The sequence below is a fragment of the Nycticebus coucang genome, chromosome 12, assembly GCF_027406575.1.
Source record: "Nycticebus coucang isolate mNycCou1 chromosome 12, mNycCou1.pri, whole genome shotgun sequence".
Lineage (NCBI taxonomy): Eukaryota > Metazoa > Chordata > Mammalia > Primates > Lorisidae > Nycticebus > Nycticebus coucang.
This window is the reverse complement of record NC_069791.1, coordinates 8,193,289-8,210,488: the sequence shown is the minus strand read 5'-3', so window position 1 is coordinate 8,210,488 and position 17,200 is coordinate 8,193,289. Positions and strand designations below refer to the sequence as shown.

The window sequence follows — 17,200 nt, the reverse complement described above, 5'->3', positions numbered from 1 at the left end:
TAACTTTCTCTGGACTCTTCTCCAAGCTATTCTGCAAACTCTCCTGAGCTTCTGAAATCAGCTCTGAATAGCTTTTACTGCCTAGGGAAGAATAACAAGGTCCTCTGCTGGGTATTTAGGCTACCCCACATGATCCTAAATTACCTTTCTACTTCATATCTTATTCTTTTCCTATATGAATTGGACCTCTGGCCAAAGGCAAAAGGCCTATTCTTTGTTCTCTAAATCCACACTAAAATTTCCTGATTTCTTCCTTCATTCTTTATGATTCCCTACTTGGAAGGGCTATTGCTATCTATCAAAATCTTCATTATTCTTTGCCTCTATCCTGAAAAAAGCTTTTTCTGAGCCTCTTGCTTGGGTATGATTTCTTTCTCCCTGAGACCTCCTCACTGTTCATTTTAGGGAACTTACTTTGCCTTACAGAGACATTTGTCTACCCCTATTTTCTGACTATTAGATTACTTTGGAGGGTAGGGCTGTGGTTTACTTATCTCTAATCCCCTTAAGCCTGGCACAGTTCCTGGCACACAGTAGGTGTTCGGCGAATATTTTGCTCACTGAACAAATATTTGTTCGTTTATCGAAAGGACTTTTCCCCGACTTTCCTGTCCAATTTGATATTGGACAAAGTCCTGGATCCTCCAACCACCTCAGAAATTTGTCATAAGTCTTGAGTGGATAATGAATACAAAATCTCAATGAAAATAAAGAAACGCAAAGTGTATCGCACAACTCTTGTTTTGTGACAACTTTATTTCTTGCCTTCGTTGTTTTACCTGTGGGGGGGTGATTCCCACGTAAAATGTCTAGTCTCAATCAGCGAAGTAGACGAAGCGCCCGTGACCCTCCGACCAGCAGGTGGCACTGTCATAGACTGGCGTGTCCAGGTGGAGAGTTCCGGCCCTTCCGCCCCGCCGTAGGTCCGCGCCTCACCCGCGCGCCAGCGGCGGAAGTGTTCTGTGGCCAGCGAGATGTCGTTGCTGCGGTCAGTGCACCTCTGGGTGGTCTCGCATACCAGGAATCTCCCGGTGAGGTGTCCGGGTCCCGGTACTGCAAGTTCTTCCTTGCAGAACTCCCGTGCGCTGCAGTGTCCCCTTCTCTTCCCCTGACCCCGTTCGATCCTCCCCCCACGGCTTTTGTCTCTTTGCAGTCCAGCCCCCCTCAACCCCCTCCCCGGGTCCACATTTCCAGAGCCCTAAGGTCGCCTTCCTGCAGCTGTGCTCTCCACGCCTCGGGGCTCGCTGCTGCTTATTTTTCATCCTTTCTTATCCCCTGCAGGCAGGTTCCCGTGTGCTTCAGTGGCCCCAGCTATGGCACACATTTCACTCTGGGGCCTGGCTGTCTTCCTCAACCTCCAGCAAAGAACTCCTTACGAAGTTGCGGCGGAAAACGGGCTACTCCTTTGTAAATTGCAAGAAAGCTCTTGAGACTTGTGGCGAGGATCTCAAACAGGTTATGTGCGTGGCGAGGGGTGGAGCACAGGGTATGTTCTGAGAAATAAATCGTTAGGCAGTTTTGTTATGTGAATCCTGTGGAGTGCAGACCTAACTAGGATAGCCTACTATACACCTAGGCTTCACAGTATATCTTACTGCTGGTAGAATCTATATAACATGTTTCTATATGGAATATTGCAGGCAACTGTAACACAATGGGAGGAATTTGTGTATCTGAACATATCTAAAAATGGAAAAGTATGGTAAAAATGCATTAGAAAAGATAAGTGGTATACTTGTATAGGGCACTTACCATGAATGGAGCTTACAGGACTGGAAGCTATTCTAGGTGAGTCAGTGAGTGAGTGGTGAGTGGATGTGAAGGCCTACCTAGGACATTATTGTACACTACTGTAGACTTTGTAAATACTGTACACTTAGGCTACTAAATTTATTAAAAACATTTTATTCAGAGCAGCTCCTGTGGCTCAGTGAGTAGGGCGCCAGCCCCATATACCGAGGGTGGCGGGTTCAAACCCAGCCCCGGCCAAACTGCAACAAAAAAGCCGGGCATTGTGGTGGGTGCCTCTAGTCCCAGCTGCTCGGGAGGCTGAGGCAGGAGAATCGCTTAAGCCCAAAAGCTGGAGGTTGCTCTGAGTCCTGTGACATCATGGCACTCTACCGAGGGTGGTAAAGTGAGACTGTCTCTACAAAAACAAAAACAAAAAAAATTCAATGATAAGTTAACCTTACCTTACTATAACTGTTTGTTTTTGAGATAGAGTCTCACTGTGTTGCCCTCGGTAGAGTACTGTGGTGTCATAGCTCACAGCAACCTCCAACTCTTAGGCTTAAGCGATTCTCTTGCCTCAGCCTCCCAAGTAGCTATCTTTTTGTTGCAGTTGTTTAGCTGGTCTGAGCTGGTCGAACCTGCCACCCTCAGTATTTATTTTATAAATTTTTGGGCCAGGTGTGGTGGCTTACTACTATAATACTAGCATGCACCTTGAGTGGCCTAAGCTCACGGGTTCGAGACCAGCCTGAGCAAGAGTGAGACCCTGTCTCTAAAAAGTAGCTGAGTGTTGTGGTGGGCGCTTGTATTCTCAGTTACTTGTGAGGCTGAGGCAAGAGAATCGCTTGAGCCCAAGACTTTGAGGTTATAGTGAGCTATGATGCCACGGTACTTTACCAAGGGTGACAAAATGAGACTCTGTCTAAAAAAAGAAAAAGGATTTTTTTGATACTTTTGGATTCCTTTATAATGATTCTTAGCTTAAAACACAAACAGTGGGGCTGGGCCTGGTGGCTCATGCCTGTAATCTTAGCACTCTAGAAGGCTGAGCTCAAGGTGCCCTCCAAAACGCCTGACTCTTTTTAGAGATGAGATCTTGCTCTTGCTCACACTGGTCTCGAACCTGTGAGCTCAGGCAATCCACCCACCTCTGCCTTCCAAGTGCAAGGTTTATAGGTGTGAGCCACCTCACCCGGCCCTTACAAAAAAATCTTTAAAAAATTAGCTGAGTGGGGGGGCGCCTGTGGCTCAGTGGGTAGGGCACCGGCCCCATATGCCGAGGGTGGCGGGTTCAAACCCAGCCCCGGCCAAACTGCAACAAAAAAATAGCTGGGCATTGTGGCAGGCACCTGTAGTCCCAGCTACTTGGGAGGCTGAGTCAAGAGAATCGCCTAAGCCCAAGGATTTGGAGGAGGTTGCTGTGAGCTGTGTGATGCCACAGCACTCCACCGAGGGCGATAAGGTGAGACTCTGTTTCTACAAAAAAAAAAAAAAAAAAATTAGCTGAGTGGTTTGGTCTCTGTGGCTCAAGCGGCTAAGGCACCAGCCACATATACCTGAGCTGGCGGGTTTGAATCCTGCCCGGGCCCGCCAAACAACAATGAAAGCTGCAACCAAAAAATAGCTGGGCGTTGTGGTAGGCGCCTGTGGTCCCAGCTACTTGGGAGGCAGAGGCAGGAGAATCGCTTGAGCCCAGGAGTTGGAGTTTGCTGTGAGCTGTGATGCCATGGCACTCTACCCAGAAGGACAGCTTAAGGCTTTGTCTCAAAAAAAAAAAAAAAAAATTAGCTGAGCATGGTGGCACACACCTGCAGTCCTAGCTACTCAGGAACTTGAGCCAGGAGGATCACTTGAGCCTAGGAGTTTGAGGTTTCTCTGATCACATCACTGATTTTCTCTAGCCCAGGCAAGAGAGCAAGACCCTGTCTCCAAAAAACCCAAAAAACAAAAACTACAAATACATCATACAGATCTTTATTTATATCCTTATTCTGTAAAATTTTTCCAATTTTAAGTATTTTTATTTTTATTTTTAAAACTTTTTGTTGAAAACCAAGACACAGGGCGGTGCCTGTGGCTCAAAGAGGTAGGGTGCCAGCCCCATATGCCGGAGGTGGTGGGTTCAAACCCAGCCCTGGCCAAAAACTGCAAAAAAAAAAACCCAAAAAAAACCAAGATACAAATGCACACGTTAGCCAGGACAGGTTAGGATCGTCAGTATCACTGTCTTCCACCTCCTACATCTTGTCCCACAGGAAGGTATTCAGGGCTGAGCCAGTAGGGTTTTTTTTTGAGACAGAGTTTCACTTTGTCACCCTCAGTAGAGTGCTGTAGCATCACAGCTCACAGCAACCTCCAGCTCTTGGGCTTAGGCAATTCTTTTGCCTCAGCCTCCCGAGTAGCTGGGACTACAGGTCCAGCACCCTACTCACTGAGCCACAGGTGCCGCCTGTTTTTTTTTTTTTTTTTTTTTTTTAATTGAGACAGAGTCTCACTTTGTTGCCCTCGGTAGGGTGATGTGGTGTCACAGCTCACAGCAACCTCAAACTCTTGGGCTCAAGTGATTCTCTTGACTCAGTCTCCCAAGTAGCTGGGACTACAGGTACCTGCTACAACGCCTAGCTATTTTTTTTGGTTGTAGTTGGCCCGAGCTGGATTAAAACCAGCCAGCTCTAGTGTATGTGGCTGGTGCCCTGGCTGCTGAGCTACAGGTGCTGAGCCAGTGGGTATTTTTTTTTTTTGAGACAGAGCTTCAAGCTGTCACCCTGGGTAGAGTGCTGTGACATCACAGCTCATAGCAACCTCCAACTCCTGGGCTCAAGTGATTCTCCTGCCTCCGCCTCCCAAGTAGCTGGGACTACAGGTGCCTGCCACAATGCCCAGCTATTTTTGGTTGTAGCCATCATTATTGTTTGGTGGGCCTGGGCTGGATTTGAACCTGCCAGCTCAGGTGTATGTGGCTGGCACCTTAGCCGCTTGAGCTATAGGTGCCGAGCCTTTTTTTTTTTTTTATTGAGACAGTCTCACTTTGTTGCCCTTGGTAGAGTGATGTGGTGTCACAGCTCACAGCAACCTTCAACTCTTGGGCTCAAGCCATTCTCTTGTCTCAGCCTCCCAAGTAGCTGGGACTACAGGCGCACACCACAATGCCCAGTTATTTTTTTGTTTTAGCTGGCCTGGGCTGGACTCAAACCCACCAGCCCTGGTGCATGTGGCCGGTGCCCGACCCACTGAGCTACGGGCACTGCCTGCAGTAGGGATTTTTTGTTTTTGTTTTTGTTTTTTGCAGTTTTTTTTTGGCGGGGGCCGGGTTTGAACCCACCATATCCAGTATATGGGGCTGGCGCCCTACTCCTTTGAGCCATAGGTCCCACCCTGCAGTACGCTAGCATCACCACAGACATGTGAGCAGTACATTGCATTACTTCGTTAGGAGGGCTGCTGTGTCACTCGGTGTTCTTTTCCATTGTAATCGTGGGAGCGCTGTCATACAGCCAGCCCACTGTTGACCAAAACATCATTGTGACATGCATGATTGGATAATGAAAATACTACTGTCTGCCCTGTGGAGTTGTTGGGCAGATTAAACTTACCTAAAACTCTGATTATAAAAATGCTGGTATTTGGCATTTAGTGATAAACTGTCGCTAAATGATAGATTAAGTTCTATTAGAGAATTTAGGAGACGTAGAAGGAAACAGGGAATCTGAACATATTTTAGAGTTCTTTTCAGTTCTAAATTCTGTGGCTTTACCATCTGCTCTTTTTCTTTTCACTTTATAGGCAGAGATCTGGCTCCACAAGCAGGCCCAGAAGGAGGGCTGGAGCAAAGCTGCCAAGCTCCATGGAAGGAAGACTAGAGAAGGCCTGATCGGGCTGTTGCAGGAAGGAAATGCAACTGTATTGGTAGAAGTGAGTTGTTGGAAATTTTACCTACTAAGGGCAGCTGTCTTTGGATGTAAGCCTTGTGGTAGACTCTTTAAAGAAGAAGCCTATTTGAGAACCATAAGGCCAGTGGAGGGTAAAGTCACAAACACTCAGTTATTAGGTATGGATTTATTTAAATACAGAAATGCACAGGTGTGTTGATGAGAAATGGACTAGCAGTCTAGAACATTGCTCGTAAGTGTGAATTTAGTATGGCCTTATACCTTGTCACTAATTGTTTCTTGGAACAGTTAAGATTTTAAAGCTAGGAATTAACGCCTGTAATCCTAGCACTGTAGGCCGAGGCAGATGGATTGTCTGAGCTCACAGGTTCAAGACTAGCCTGAGCCAGAACGAGACCTTGTCTCTAAAAATAGCCAGGCTCCTGTAATCCCAGCTACTCGGGCGGCTGAAGCAAGAGAATTGTGTGAGCTCAAGAGTTGGAGGTTGCTGTGAGCTGTGGTGCCACGGCACTCTACCGAGGGCAACATAGTGAGACTCTATCTCAGAAAAAAAAAGAGTGAGAGAAGGGGGCAGCACCTGTGGCTCAGTCGGTAAGGCGCCGGCCCCATATACCGAGGGTGGCGGGTTCAAACCCGGCCCTAGCCAAACTGCAACTAAAAAATAGCCGGGCGTTGTGGCAGGCGCCTGTAGTCCCAGCTACTCGGGAGGCTGAGGCAAGAGAATCGCTTAAGCCCAGGAGTTGGAGGTTGCTGTGAGCTGTGTGAGGCCACGGCACTCTACCGAGGGCCATAAAGTGAGACTCTGTCTCTACAAAAAAAAAAAAAAAAGTGAGAGAAGGGATGAACAGGGGTGTTAGCAAAGTGGTTTGGAGGTGGAGGAGGCTGGAGAGCAAGGCAGTGATGACGTACAGCCACAGCAAATGGTGAATTGGCCTCAAACCCGGAGAGGAACTGCAGCCTTAAAATTCCATGGTCATTTATTTCTGTTGAATCTGTGGTTATTCTCTCAATACTCTCCAACCTTGAGGCACTTGTAGAAACTACTGTAAACAGCTTATATAACAACATCAATTTGTTCCCACAGGTAAACTGTGAGACAGATTTTGTTTCCAGAAATTTAAGATTTCAACAGTTCGTCCAGCAAGTAGCCCTCGGAACCATGCTGCATTGTCAGAACCTGAAGGAGCAAGTCTCCACATACAGTAAAGTGAGTTTTGGGTTGTCTCCAGTGTGCTGAATTTGTTCTCCTAGGGTTTTTTGCTGTTCCTTTTATTGTTTTTTTTTTTTTTTTTTTTTTTTTGAGACAGAATCTCACTCTGTTGCACTGGATAGAATGCCATGATGTCGTAGCTCACAGCAGCATTAAAGTCTTGGGCTTGAGCAATCCTCTTGCCTTAGCTTCTGAGTAGCTGGGACTATAGGTGCCTGCCACAATGCACAGCTAGTTTTTCTGTTTTTAGTAGAGATAGCAGTCGTGCTGTTCCTCAGGCTGGTCTTGAACTCCTGAACTCAAGCACTCTACCTGCTTCGGCCTCCCAAAGTACTAGGATTACAGGTGTGAGCCACTGTGCCCCGCCCCTACATTGACATTTTGAAAGATTACAGAACAGTTTTGTAGAATGCCCTTCAATATGGGTATGTCTGCTGTTTCTTCATAATTAGACTCAGAATACGGATTTTGTTAGAATATTAGAATTCTTCTCAGGACATCACATGAGGAGGCACATATGATGACTGTTAATCCCAGTATTGATGATGACTTTGACTTTTTTCTTTTTTTTTTGAGACAGAGCCTCAAACTATCGCACTGGGTAGAGTGCCGTGGCATCAGAGCTCACAGCAACCTCCAACTCCTGGGGTTAAGTGATTCTCTTGCCTCAGCCTCCCAAGTAGCTGGGACTACAGGTGCCTGCCACAACGCCCAGCTATTTTTTGGTTGTAGTTGTCATTGTTTGGAAGCCTGGACTGGATACGAACCTGCCAGCTCTGGTGTATGTGGCTGGCTCCTTAGCCACTTGAGCTACAGGTGCCACCCGCTGACTTCGATGTTAAGGAAGTATTTGCCAATTTTCTCCACCGTAAAGTTACCAGATTCTTCTAACAAGTAATCTGTGTGGGAGATTGTTTGAGGTTGTGTAAATGTTCAGTTCCCAAAAGAAGAGCTTTTGCCTAAGACAGGTTGTAGCATCCATTGATGATTCTTGTCAGGATCAGTTATTACTCTGACATTTGCATAATGGTTGTTCTCTTATAATTTTCTTTACATGTATTAGTTTTAATAGTTGGCATTATACCGTTAGGAAGAAATTTCCCCTTTTCACCTTTTATTTAATGATTTATTTAATACTAACATTGACTCCTGGATTTGTATTATAATTCATTATACTTTGATGCTCAAATTATCGTTGGATTTGACCAGAGCAAGCTGACCTTGTACAGGCTGACTCTAGTGTCCTTTTGATATATTCTTGTCATTTGTTGAGTATTTTCTTACTTTTGTGTGTAGCAGGATATTACAGGTTTGTATTGTACTTTCCTCACCCTAATCACAGAATTGTACACTTCTTGAAGGAGTCTTGGTCCTGGGAAGTAGTTTTTATTTGTTTATTTTTTTGAGACAAAGGCTCACTCTATCGCCCTGGGTAGAGTGCTGGGGCATCATAGTTCACAGCAACCTCACTCTTGGGCTTGAGCAACCCTCTTGCCTCAGCCTCCCGAGTAGCTGGGACAGAGCGTGTGTGTGTGTTTTTCAGTCCTAATCCGGCACGTTGGGATTCTTCCTTTCTTTCCCTCATTCTGTGTTGGTATCTTCCTTCTCTCATAGTAAGCACACTGGCTCCTAGTAACTTCAGTATGTTTATTCATTTTTATTTATTTACTTATTACTACATAAATTGTTTGAGTTGTTTCATCTGACCAGTGCAAATAACAAAACTACTAAGGAGGTTAAGATTTCTTGTAGTTCTTTTTGTCTTTACATTGCAATCGTGTGTCCAAATGACTGTATTGAAAATTATCTGGGGCCAGGTGCAGTGGCTTATGCCTGTAATCCTAGCACTCTGTGAGGCCAAGATGGGTGGATCGCCTGAGCCTAGGAGTTGGAGACCAGCCTGAGCAAACATGAGACCCCATCTCTATTAAAAATAGAAAAACTAGCCAGGCATTGTGGTGAGTGCCTTTAGTCCCAGCTACTCGGGAGGCTGAGGCAAGGGGATGCCTGAGTCCAGGAGTTTGAGGTTGCTGTGAGCTATTATGTCACTGTGCTCTACATAGGGCAGAGAGTGAGACTCTGTCTCAAAAAAAAAAAGTTATCTGGATTAGTGTTTATTTTTTCCTTTTGTGAGGTTATGTTATTTATTTGACATATAGTTAGAGTCTTATATTTCTATTTAGTCAGTTTTTATATTTATCCCAAATTCTTGTTGATTTAAGTTTATTTTTTTTATTTATTTATTTTTTTGTAGAGACAGAGTCTCACTTTATGGCCCTCGGTAGAGTGCTGTGGCCTCACACAGCTCACAGCAACCTCCAACTCCTGGGCTCCAGCGATTCTCTTGCCTCAGCCTCCCGAGTAGCTGGGACTACAGGCGCCCGCCACAACGCCCGGCTAGATTTAAGTTTATTTTTAAATATGTAAAACATGAGTAGCTCCATAGTTAAAACTATTAAGAAAAAAGTATACTCAGAGAAGTCTCACTTCCTCTTCTCTCTCTTCTACCCCATTCCTATCTACTTCTATAGATAACCAACATCACTGGATTGTGTTACTCTTTTGTTATTTCTTTTTGTAAAAATACAGGTTTATATAAATCTTCCTTACACAAAAGGTGGTATAATATGAATATACATTTTTTTCCTACGTACACACTTTTTTTTTTTTTTTTGTAGAGACAGAGGTTCACTTTATGGCCCTCGGTAGAGTGCCATGGCATCACACAGCTCACAGCAACCTCCAACTCCTGGGGCCCAAGCGATCCTCTTGCCTCAGCCTCCCGAGCAGCTGGGACTACAGGCGCCTGCCACAACGCCCGGCTATTTTTTGGTTGCAGTTTGGCCGGGGCCGGGTTTGAACCCGCCACCCTTGGTATATGGGGCTGGTGCCCTACCGACTGAGCCACAGGCGCCGCCCCGTACACACTTTTTTATTTTTTAGAGACATGGCCTCTCTCTGTCACCAAGGCTAGAGTGCAGTGGTGTGATCATAGCTCGCTGTAAGCTCGAATACCAGGGCTCAAGCGATCCTCCCACCTCAGCCTCCTAAGTAGCTAGGACTATAGGCATATGCCACCATGCCTGGCTGATTTTTAAAAAGTTTTGTGTACAGACGGGATCTTGCTTTGTTGCCCAGGTTGGTCTTGAACTTCTGGGCTCAAGCAGTCCTCCCACCTTGGCCTCCCAGAGTGTTGGGATTACAGCTGCTATCTATTGTGCCCTGCCCATTTACACTTTAAAATTGCTTATTTCAATTAATAATATACCCTAGAAGTACTCCATAGAAGTTCTCAAAGAAGATAAAAGATCTCATAGAAGATCTCAAAAGAGATCTTCCTTTTTCTTTTTTTTGATTTTGTAGAAATGGGTTTAATATGAGGGTACATACAATTAGGTTACATTGCATTTGTAGGTAAAGTCCAAGTTGTAGTTGAGTCCTGCACCCAGGAGGTGTGCCATATACCCCAACATTGTACTCATGAGATGGGAGTTTGCTGAACCCTTTTTCCACCCCTTCCCTCCCTCTTCTTGAATTTAATTGTGTTTTTCTCCAGTATGGGCCTGTAGTTGTTATTATACTAGTTTTGAATTGGTATTGAGGTCATGGGATGCTTGCTTCTCCATTCTTTTTTTTTTTTTTGTAGAGACAGAGTCTCACTGTACCGCCCTCGGGTAGAGTGCCGTGGCGTCACGCGGCTCACAGCAACCTCTAACTTTTGGGCTTACGCGATTCTCTTGCCTCAGACTCCCAAGCAGCTGGGACTACAGGCGCCCGCCACAACGCCCGGCTATTTTTTTTTTTTTTTTTTTTTTTTTGTGGTTTTTGGCCGGGGCTGGGTTTGAACCTGCCACCTCCGGCATATGGGACCGGTGCCCTACTCCTTGAGCCATAGGCGCCACCCATCAGCTATTTTTTTTTGTTGTTGCAGTTTGGCCGGGGCTGGGTTTGAACCCGCCACCCTCGGCATATGGGGCCGGCGCCCTACTTACTGAGCCACAGACGCCGCCCTGCTTCTCCATTCTTAAGATATTTTACTAGATCTTTCTTTTTCTTTTTTTAGCTCCATACTGTTTTATTGTGTGTATGTGGCATGTTTTTTTCCACCAGTCTTTTATGTTTGAGCATTTAAGCTGTTTTCCACAATTTTACAATTAGAGATAATTGTTGAATAGATAATCTTGTGCATGTGTATGTTTGTATTGTTGAAAGTGTACTATGAACATAAATTCCTAGAAATAGGATTGTGGGGTCAAAGGAAAAATGTATATGTAGTTTTGTAAGATATTGTCCTGTTTCCCTCGTTGGATTTGCACCATTTTGAATTCTCACCAACAATCTGCAAATCTCTTAGCTTTAACATTTTATTTATTTATTTATTTATTTTTATTTATTTATTTTTCTTGCAGTTTTTGGCCGGGGCTGGGTTTGAACCCACCACCTCCAGCATATGGGGCCTGTGCCCTACTCTGTTGAGCCACAGGCGCTGCCCAGCTTTAACATTTTATAGTTGTATGAAAGTATTGTTCCTGGTTGGGCATGGTGGCTCAAGCATGTAATCCCAGCACTTTCGAAGGCCAAGGTGGCAGGATCATTTGAGCCCAGGAGTTAGAGTCCAACCTGGGCAACAGAATGAGGCCCTGTCTCTACAAAAAAGTAAATAAAAAATTAGCCAACTGGCTTGGTGCCTGTGGCTCAAATGGCTAAGGTGCCCAGCCACATACACCTGAGCTGGCGGGTTCGAATCCAGCCCAGGCCTGCCAAACAACAATGATGGCTGCAACAACAAAAAAAAAATTGCCGGGCCTTGTGGTCCCAGCTACTTGGAAGGCAGAGGCAGGAAACTCGCTTGAGCCCAGGAGTTGGAGGTTGCTGTGAGCTATGATGCCATGGCGCTCTACCCAGGTGACAGCTTGAGGCTCTGTCTCAAAAAAAAAAAAAAAATTAGCCAACTCAAGTGGCAAGTGCCTGCAGTCCCAGCTGGTGAGGCTGAGGCAGGATGATCCCTCGAGCCCAGGAGTTCAGAGCTATAGCAAGCTATGATTGTGCCACTGCACTCCACACTCTAGTGTGGATGACAGAACAGGAGCCCATTTTTTAAAATAAGAAAGGAAGAAAATACTGTTCTGATTTCTAGGAAATTATATTCTAAGAAATTAGGCTAAGGATGGGAGTAGAATAGAATTGAGGTAGGGGTACAGTGGTGGAATAAAATATTTATAAAAATGAAACTGTTGGGCGGCGCCTGTGGCTCAGTTGGTAGGGCGCCGGCCCCATATACCGAGGGTGGCGGGTTCAAACCCGGCCCCGGCCAAAACTGCAACCAAAAAATAGCCAGGCGTTGTGGCGGGCACCTGTAGTCCCAGCTACTCAGGAGGCTGAGGCAAGAGAATTGCTTGAGCCCAGGAGTTTGAGGTTGCTGTGAGCTGTGTGAGGCCATGGCACTCTACCAAGGGCCATAAAGTGAGACTCTGTCTCTACCAAAAAAAAAAAAAAAAAAAAATGAAACTGTTACCAATTAGTATCTTTGGCTTAATGAAAATGTAATTTATATATTGTCTTGAATGATTTTCTTAGAAATAGGCTATTTGTGCCTGTTCTTTTGATTATTTGGGTAGTGCAGAACTGATCCATGTTTGTTTTCTTTGTACACTTAGGGCTTCTTGAATTCCTCTGAGCTTTCTGGACTTCCAGCTGGACCTGACAGAGAAGGCTCTCTCAAGGATCACTTAGCCTTAGCAATTGGTGAGTATTTATACATATCCTTGAAACTGGAAGTTAAGAACTGGATCTCTGGGCAGTGCCTCAGGGGTAGGGCACCAGTCCCATATACCAAGGGTGGCAGGTTTGAACCTGGCCTCAGCCAAACTGCAACAAAAAAAATAGCCAGGCATTGTGGCAGGCGCCTGTAGTCCTAGCTACTTGGGAGGCTGAGGCAAGAGAATTGCCTAACCCCAGGAGTTGAAGGTGGCTGTGAGCTGTGACGCCATGGTACTCTACCGAGGGTGGTAAAGTGAGACTGTCTCTTAAAAAAAAAAAAAAAGAACTGGATCTCTTGGTATCTTTGGTAAGTTCCTCCTTGTATGCTCATGTGCGTACAACAGTGAGTTGATGTAAATGGGAGAAGTAGTTTGCATGTTAGATGTTGGGGAGCTGTAGGCATTCTGAACAGTTGTACTCTGCCAGAGGAAGTGCTATTACCAAGGAGCAACCAGTTGTTGCATCAACTGGGGAGATGGAGTCCCTGTGTCATGAGAATTTCTGAATTCCCTAAAAGAATTTAGATTTGTGTGCAGAAATCTCACAGTTTTAGTGTTTGCAACTAATTAAAATTATTTCCATTGCTGTGCCAAAATACAAAGCATGTGTCTAGTCAGAGATGGCCTGCTGAGGGGCTGGGCATGGTGGCTCACACCTGTAATCCTAGCACTCTGGGAGGCCGAGGCAGGTGGATTGCCTGAGCTCACAGGTTTGAGACCAGCCTGAGCAAGAGTAAGACCTCGTCTCTAAAAATAGCTGGGCATTGTGGCAGGCACCTGTAGTGCCAGCTACTTGAAAGGTAGTGGAGGCAAGAGGATCACTTGTATCCAGAGTTTGAGATTGCTGTGAGCTATGATGCCACACTCTACCCAGGGTAACAAAGTGAAACTCTGTCTAAAAAAAAAAGAAAAAAAAAAGAGGGAGAAAGAGAGAGAGAGAGATGGCCCATTGACATCTGGTTGACTCTCTCTGTATACAGTATAACAAAAACGGTATGTTAAAGGTTATTTCATCTTCCCCATAAAGTGATCCAGGAAAATTTAGGAGCATTCTTTTTTTTTTTGTAGAGACAGAGTCTCACTTTATGGCCCTTGGTAGAGTGCCGTGGCCTCACACAGCTCACAGCAACCTCCAACTCCTGGGCTTAAGCGATTCTCTCGCCTCAGCCTCCCGAGTAGCTGGGACTACAGGCACCCGCCACAATGCCCGGCTATTTTTTGGTTGTAGTTTGGCCGGGGCCGGGTTTGAACCCGCCACCCTCAGTATATGGGGCCGGCGCCCTGTGAGCCACAGGTGCCGCCCAAGGCTTAGGTGATTCTCTTTCCTCAGCCTGCCAAGTAGCTGGGACGACTACAGGTGCCTGCCACAATGCCTGGCTATTTTTTGTCACAGTTTGGCCGGGGCTGGGTTCAAACCTGCCACCCTCAGTATATGGGGCTGGCGCCCTACTCACTGAGCCACAGGCGCTGCCCATAGGGGCAGTCTTTTTAGGAATTTGATCTCTCTTTTCAAAAAATCTGTACTGATAGCCGAGCGTTGTGGCGGGCGCCTGTAGTCCCAGCTACTCGGGAGGCTGAGGCAAGAGAATCGCTTAAGCCCAGGAGTTGGAGGTTGCTGTGAGCTGTGTGAGGCCACAGCACTCTACCGAGGGCCATAAAGTGAGACTCTGTCTCTAAAAAAAAAAAACAAAAAAAAAAATCTGTACTGAATTTGTGAAGATACATTCTTTTATAACCCACTGACTGTGGGAACCACATCTGGATTGTTGTCATTGGACTAGTGGGGATTTTCCTTTCTTCCTAAGTGTCCTTGATGGAGGCAGGGAGGTAGTGATAGGGTTGGAGCTTGCTGGGAATTTATTCCTCATCAGAAATTTCCAGTTAAACCATCAATTCTGTTTTTATTAGGTCATCTTGCAGTGTCTGTGATGTTTCAGTGAGTCATGGGTGAAAAACCAGGCGGATGGCTGTGCACGGGGCTTATTAGGAAATCCTGGAAGCACTGGATATTTCAGCCTTGTCAGTTTCTGGGAATTAACTGTTGGGTAGATGATTTGAGCTATTTTAAAATTTGTTTTAGTTTCTAAATTCTTTTTTTTTTTTTTTTAGACTGTTAAATCTAACTGTGGCTACTCTAGGCATATTTGTACAGACCCTTTTGTTTATTCTCCTACCTCGCCTACCTTTTGGCTTATTTGGACTTTCATTAGAAGGGACTAGCATCCTAAGAGGAAGGAGAATTTCTGGTTTTTGGTTCCCATCAACAACTACACATGTTAGCTTTTTATTTTTGATGAGAGGAAGCTGAAACTATCAGATGGCATGGGGTTTGGATTTATCAGGGGCTTTTAGTTGTAGACTTTCCTGATACAATGAATAGTCAGGAGCTGTTTCAGTTAAGGTGATATTCAGGAGGGATGGTAATTTGGTGGGAAAAGGACCTAACTGCTTTGGTGTCAGATCTTGAGTTTTAATTCTAGCTCCGTCACATATTATTGGGAGGGTTACTTAAGTACACTGTGCCTAAGTTTAATGTAATAGCAGCAACCAGCATGTGAGTGCTCACTGTGTACCAGATACTGCAGTAAATGCTTTAACATTTATTACCTTATTTTCTTCTTCCAGTATTCCTGAAAGGTAGGCGGTGTCACCTCTGTTTCACAGATGAGCCAACTAAGGCTTGATAAATTGGTAAATGAGATTGTGTCATTAAGTCACTTGCCCAAGTTCGTATAGCCGTCAGAGGCAGAACTGAGACCTGGATCTGTGTGACACCACTACCTGTGTTTTTATTTTTATTTTTGTAGAGACAGAGTCTTACTTTATGGCCCTCAGTAGAGTGCCGTGGCATCACACAGCTCACAGCAACCTCCAACTCCTGGGCTTAAGCGATTCTCTTGCCTCAGCCTCCCGAGTAGCTGGGACTACAGGTGCCCACCATAATGCCCAGCTATTTTTTGGTTGCAGTTCAGCCGGGGCCGGGTTTGAACCCACCACCCTCGGTATATGGGGCCGGCGCCTTACCAACTGAGCCACAGGCGCCGCCCTGCTGCCTGTGTTTTTAAATATCAGAGTGCCTGGCACATAGTTGGACCTCCACAAAGGAACTCTCTCCTACCTTCACCTTATCCTCACCCATCCCTTTTCCTGTTTAAAGAAAATCTGAAACTATCTATCTTATTGCCACCACAGGCATCGTAGTCTGGTGGTATGTTGGTTTTTGTTTTTGCTTTTTTATAGGAAAACTGGGAGAAAACATGACTCTTAGACGAGCTGCATGGGTGAAGGTGCCATCTGGGTTCTACGTTGGCTCTTATGTCCACGGAACAATGCATAGTCCCTCCCTTCACAACCTGGTGCTGGGCAAGTACGCCGCTCTGGTTGTCTGTGAGACGTCTGAGCAGAAAGCAAACCTTGAAGACCTGGGCCGCCGCCTTGGGCAGCATGTGGTGGGCATGGCTCCTCTCTCTGTCGGCTCCCTGGACGATGAGCCTGGGGGAGAGGCAGAGACTAAGATGCTGTCCCAGCCATACTTGCTGGACCCCTCCATTACACTGGGACAGTATGTGCAGCCCCGGGGGGTGTCTGTGGTAGACTTTGTGCGGTTTGAGTGTGGAGAAGGTGAAGAGGCCACAGAGGCTGGATAGGTCTTCAGGCTTGTGGCCCGGGAGGAGTGTCTACGTTTAGTTCTGGATATCATTACAAAAAGGGTATTTCCTATCCTAAGTCTCTTCAAACTCAAATTTTGTTTTTCATTTGAGTTTATAATAAAATCAGATACTTCATGGGTAAAGTTATTAAATAAAATAGTTACATAATTAGAAGAGTAGGATTTTTCCCTCTTATTTGCTTAATACTAGGTTTAGCTTTTTTGTGCCTTGTTTGTGACATGTTTTAGAAAACAGCAGGTGGGGGCGGTGCCTGTGGCTCAGTCGGTAAGGCTCCGGCCCCACATACCGAGGATGGCAGGTTCAATCCCGGCCCCGGCCAAACTGCAACCAAAAAATAGCCGGGCGTTGTGGCGGGCGCCTGTAGTCCCAGCTACTTGGGAGGCTAAGGCAAGAGAATCGCTTAAGCCCAGGAGTTGGAGGTTGCTGTGAGCTGTGTGATGCCACGGCATTCTACTGAGGGCCATAAAGTGAGACTCTGTCTCTAAAAAAAAAAGAAAACAGCAGGTGGGCCCTAGTGATGTGACTGACAGTGTCTTGGGAACAGACATTAACAGTTATGCTGCTACTCCCTTCAACATTGTGTCCTGAAATTACCTTTCCCCTTCCCCTTTCCTTTCCTTTTTTTTAATGAGAGAGTTTCACTCTGTTGCCTGGGCTAAAGTGCTGTGGCCTCAGCCTAGCTCACAGCAACCTCAAACTCCTGGGTTCAAGCCATCTTCCTGCTTCAGCCTCCCAAGTAGCTGGGGCTACAGGCACCTACCACAATGCCCAGCTAAGTTTTCTATTTTTTTTTTTGTAGAGACAGAGTCTCACTGTACCGCCTTTGGGTAGAGTGCCATGGCATCACACGGCTCAGAGCAACCTCTAACTCTTGAGCTTACGCGATTCTCTTGCCTCAGCCTCCCAAGCAGCTGGGACTACAGGTGCCCGCCACAACGC

General features: G+C 45.8%; 1 protein-coding gene across 2 annotated transcripts; it reads left to right on the top strand.

Moving 5' to 3' along the window:
• The first annotated feature begins 771 nt into the window (after positions 1-771).
• TSFM (Ts translation elongation factor, mitochondrial) lies at positions 772-16,531 on the top strand. Of its 2 annotated transcripts, none has more exons than XM_053554681.1 (6): positions 772-988; positions 1,282-1,455; positions 5,515-5,643; positions 6,706-6,828; positions 12,489-12,576; positions 15,831-16,531. In XM_053554681.1, the coding sequence occupies exons 1-6, from the start codon at positions 806-808 to the stop codon at positions 16,235-16,237; spliced, it is 1,104 nt and encodes a 367-aa protein (XP_053410656.1). In that variant the 5' UTR covers positions 772-805; the 3' UTR covers positions 16,238-16,531. The 2 variants fall into 2 exon arrangements, with proteins under 2 accessions (XP_053410656.1, XP_053410657.1); XM_053554682.1 differs by having other exon boundaries at positions 874-1,031; positions 15,831-16,526.
• The last annotated feature ends 669 nt before the right edge of the window (positions 16,532-17,200 follow it).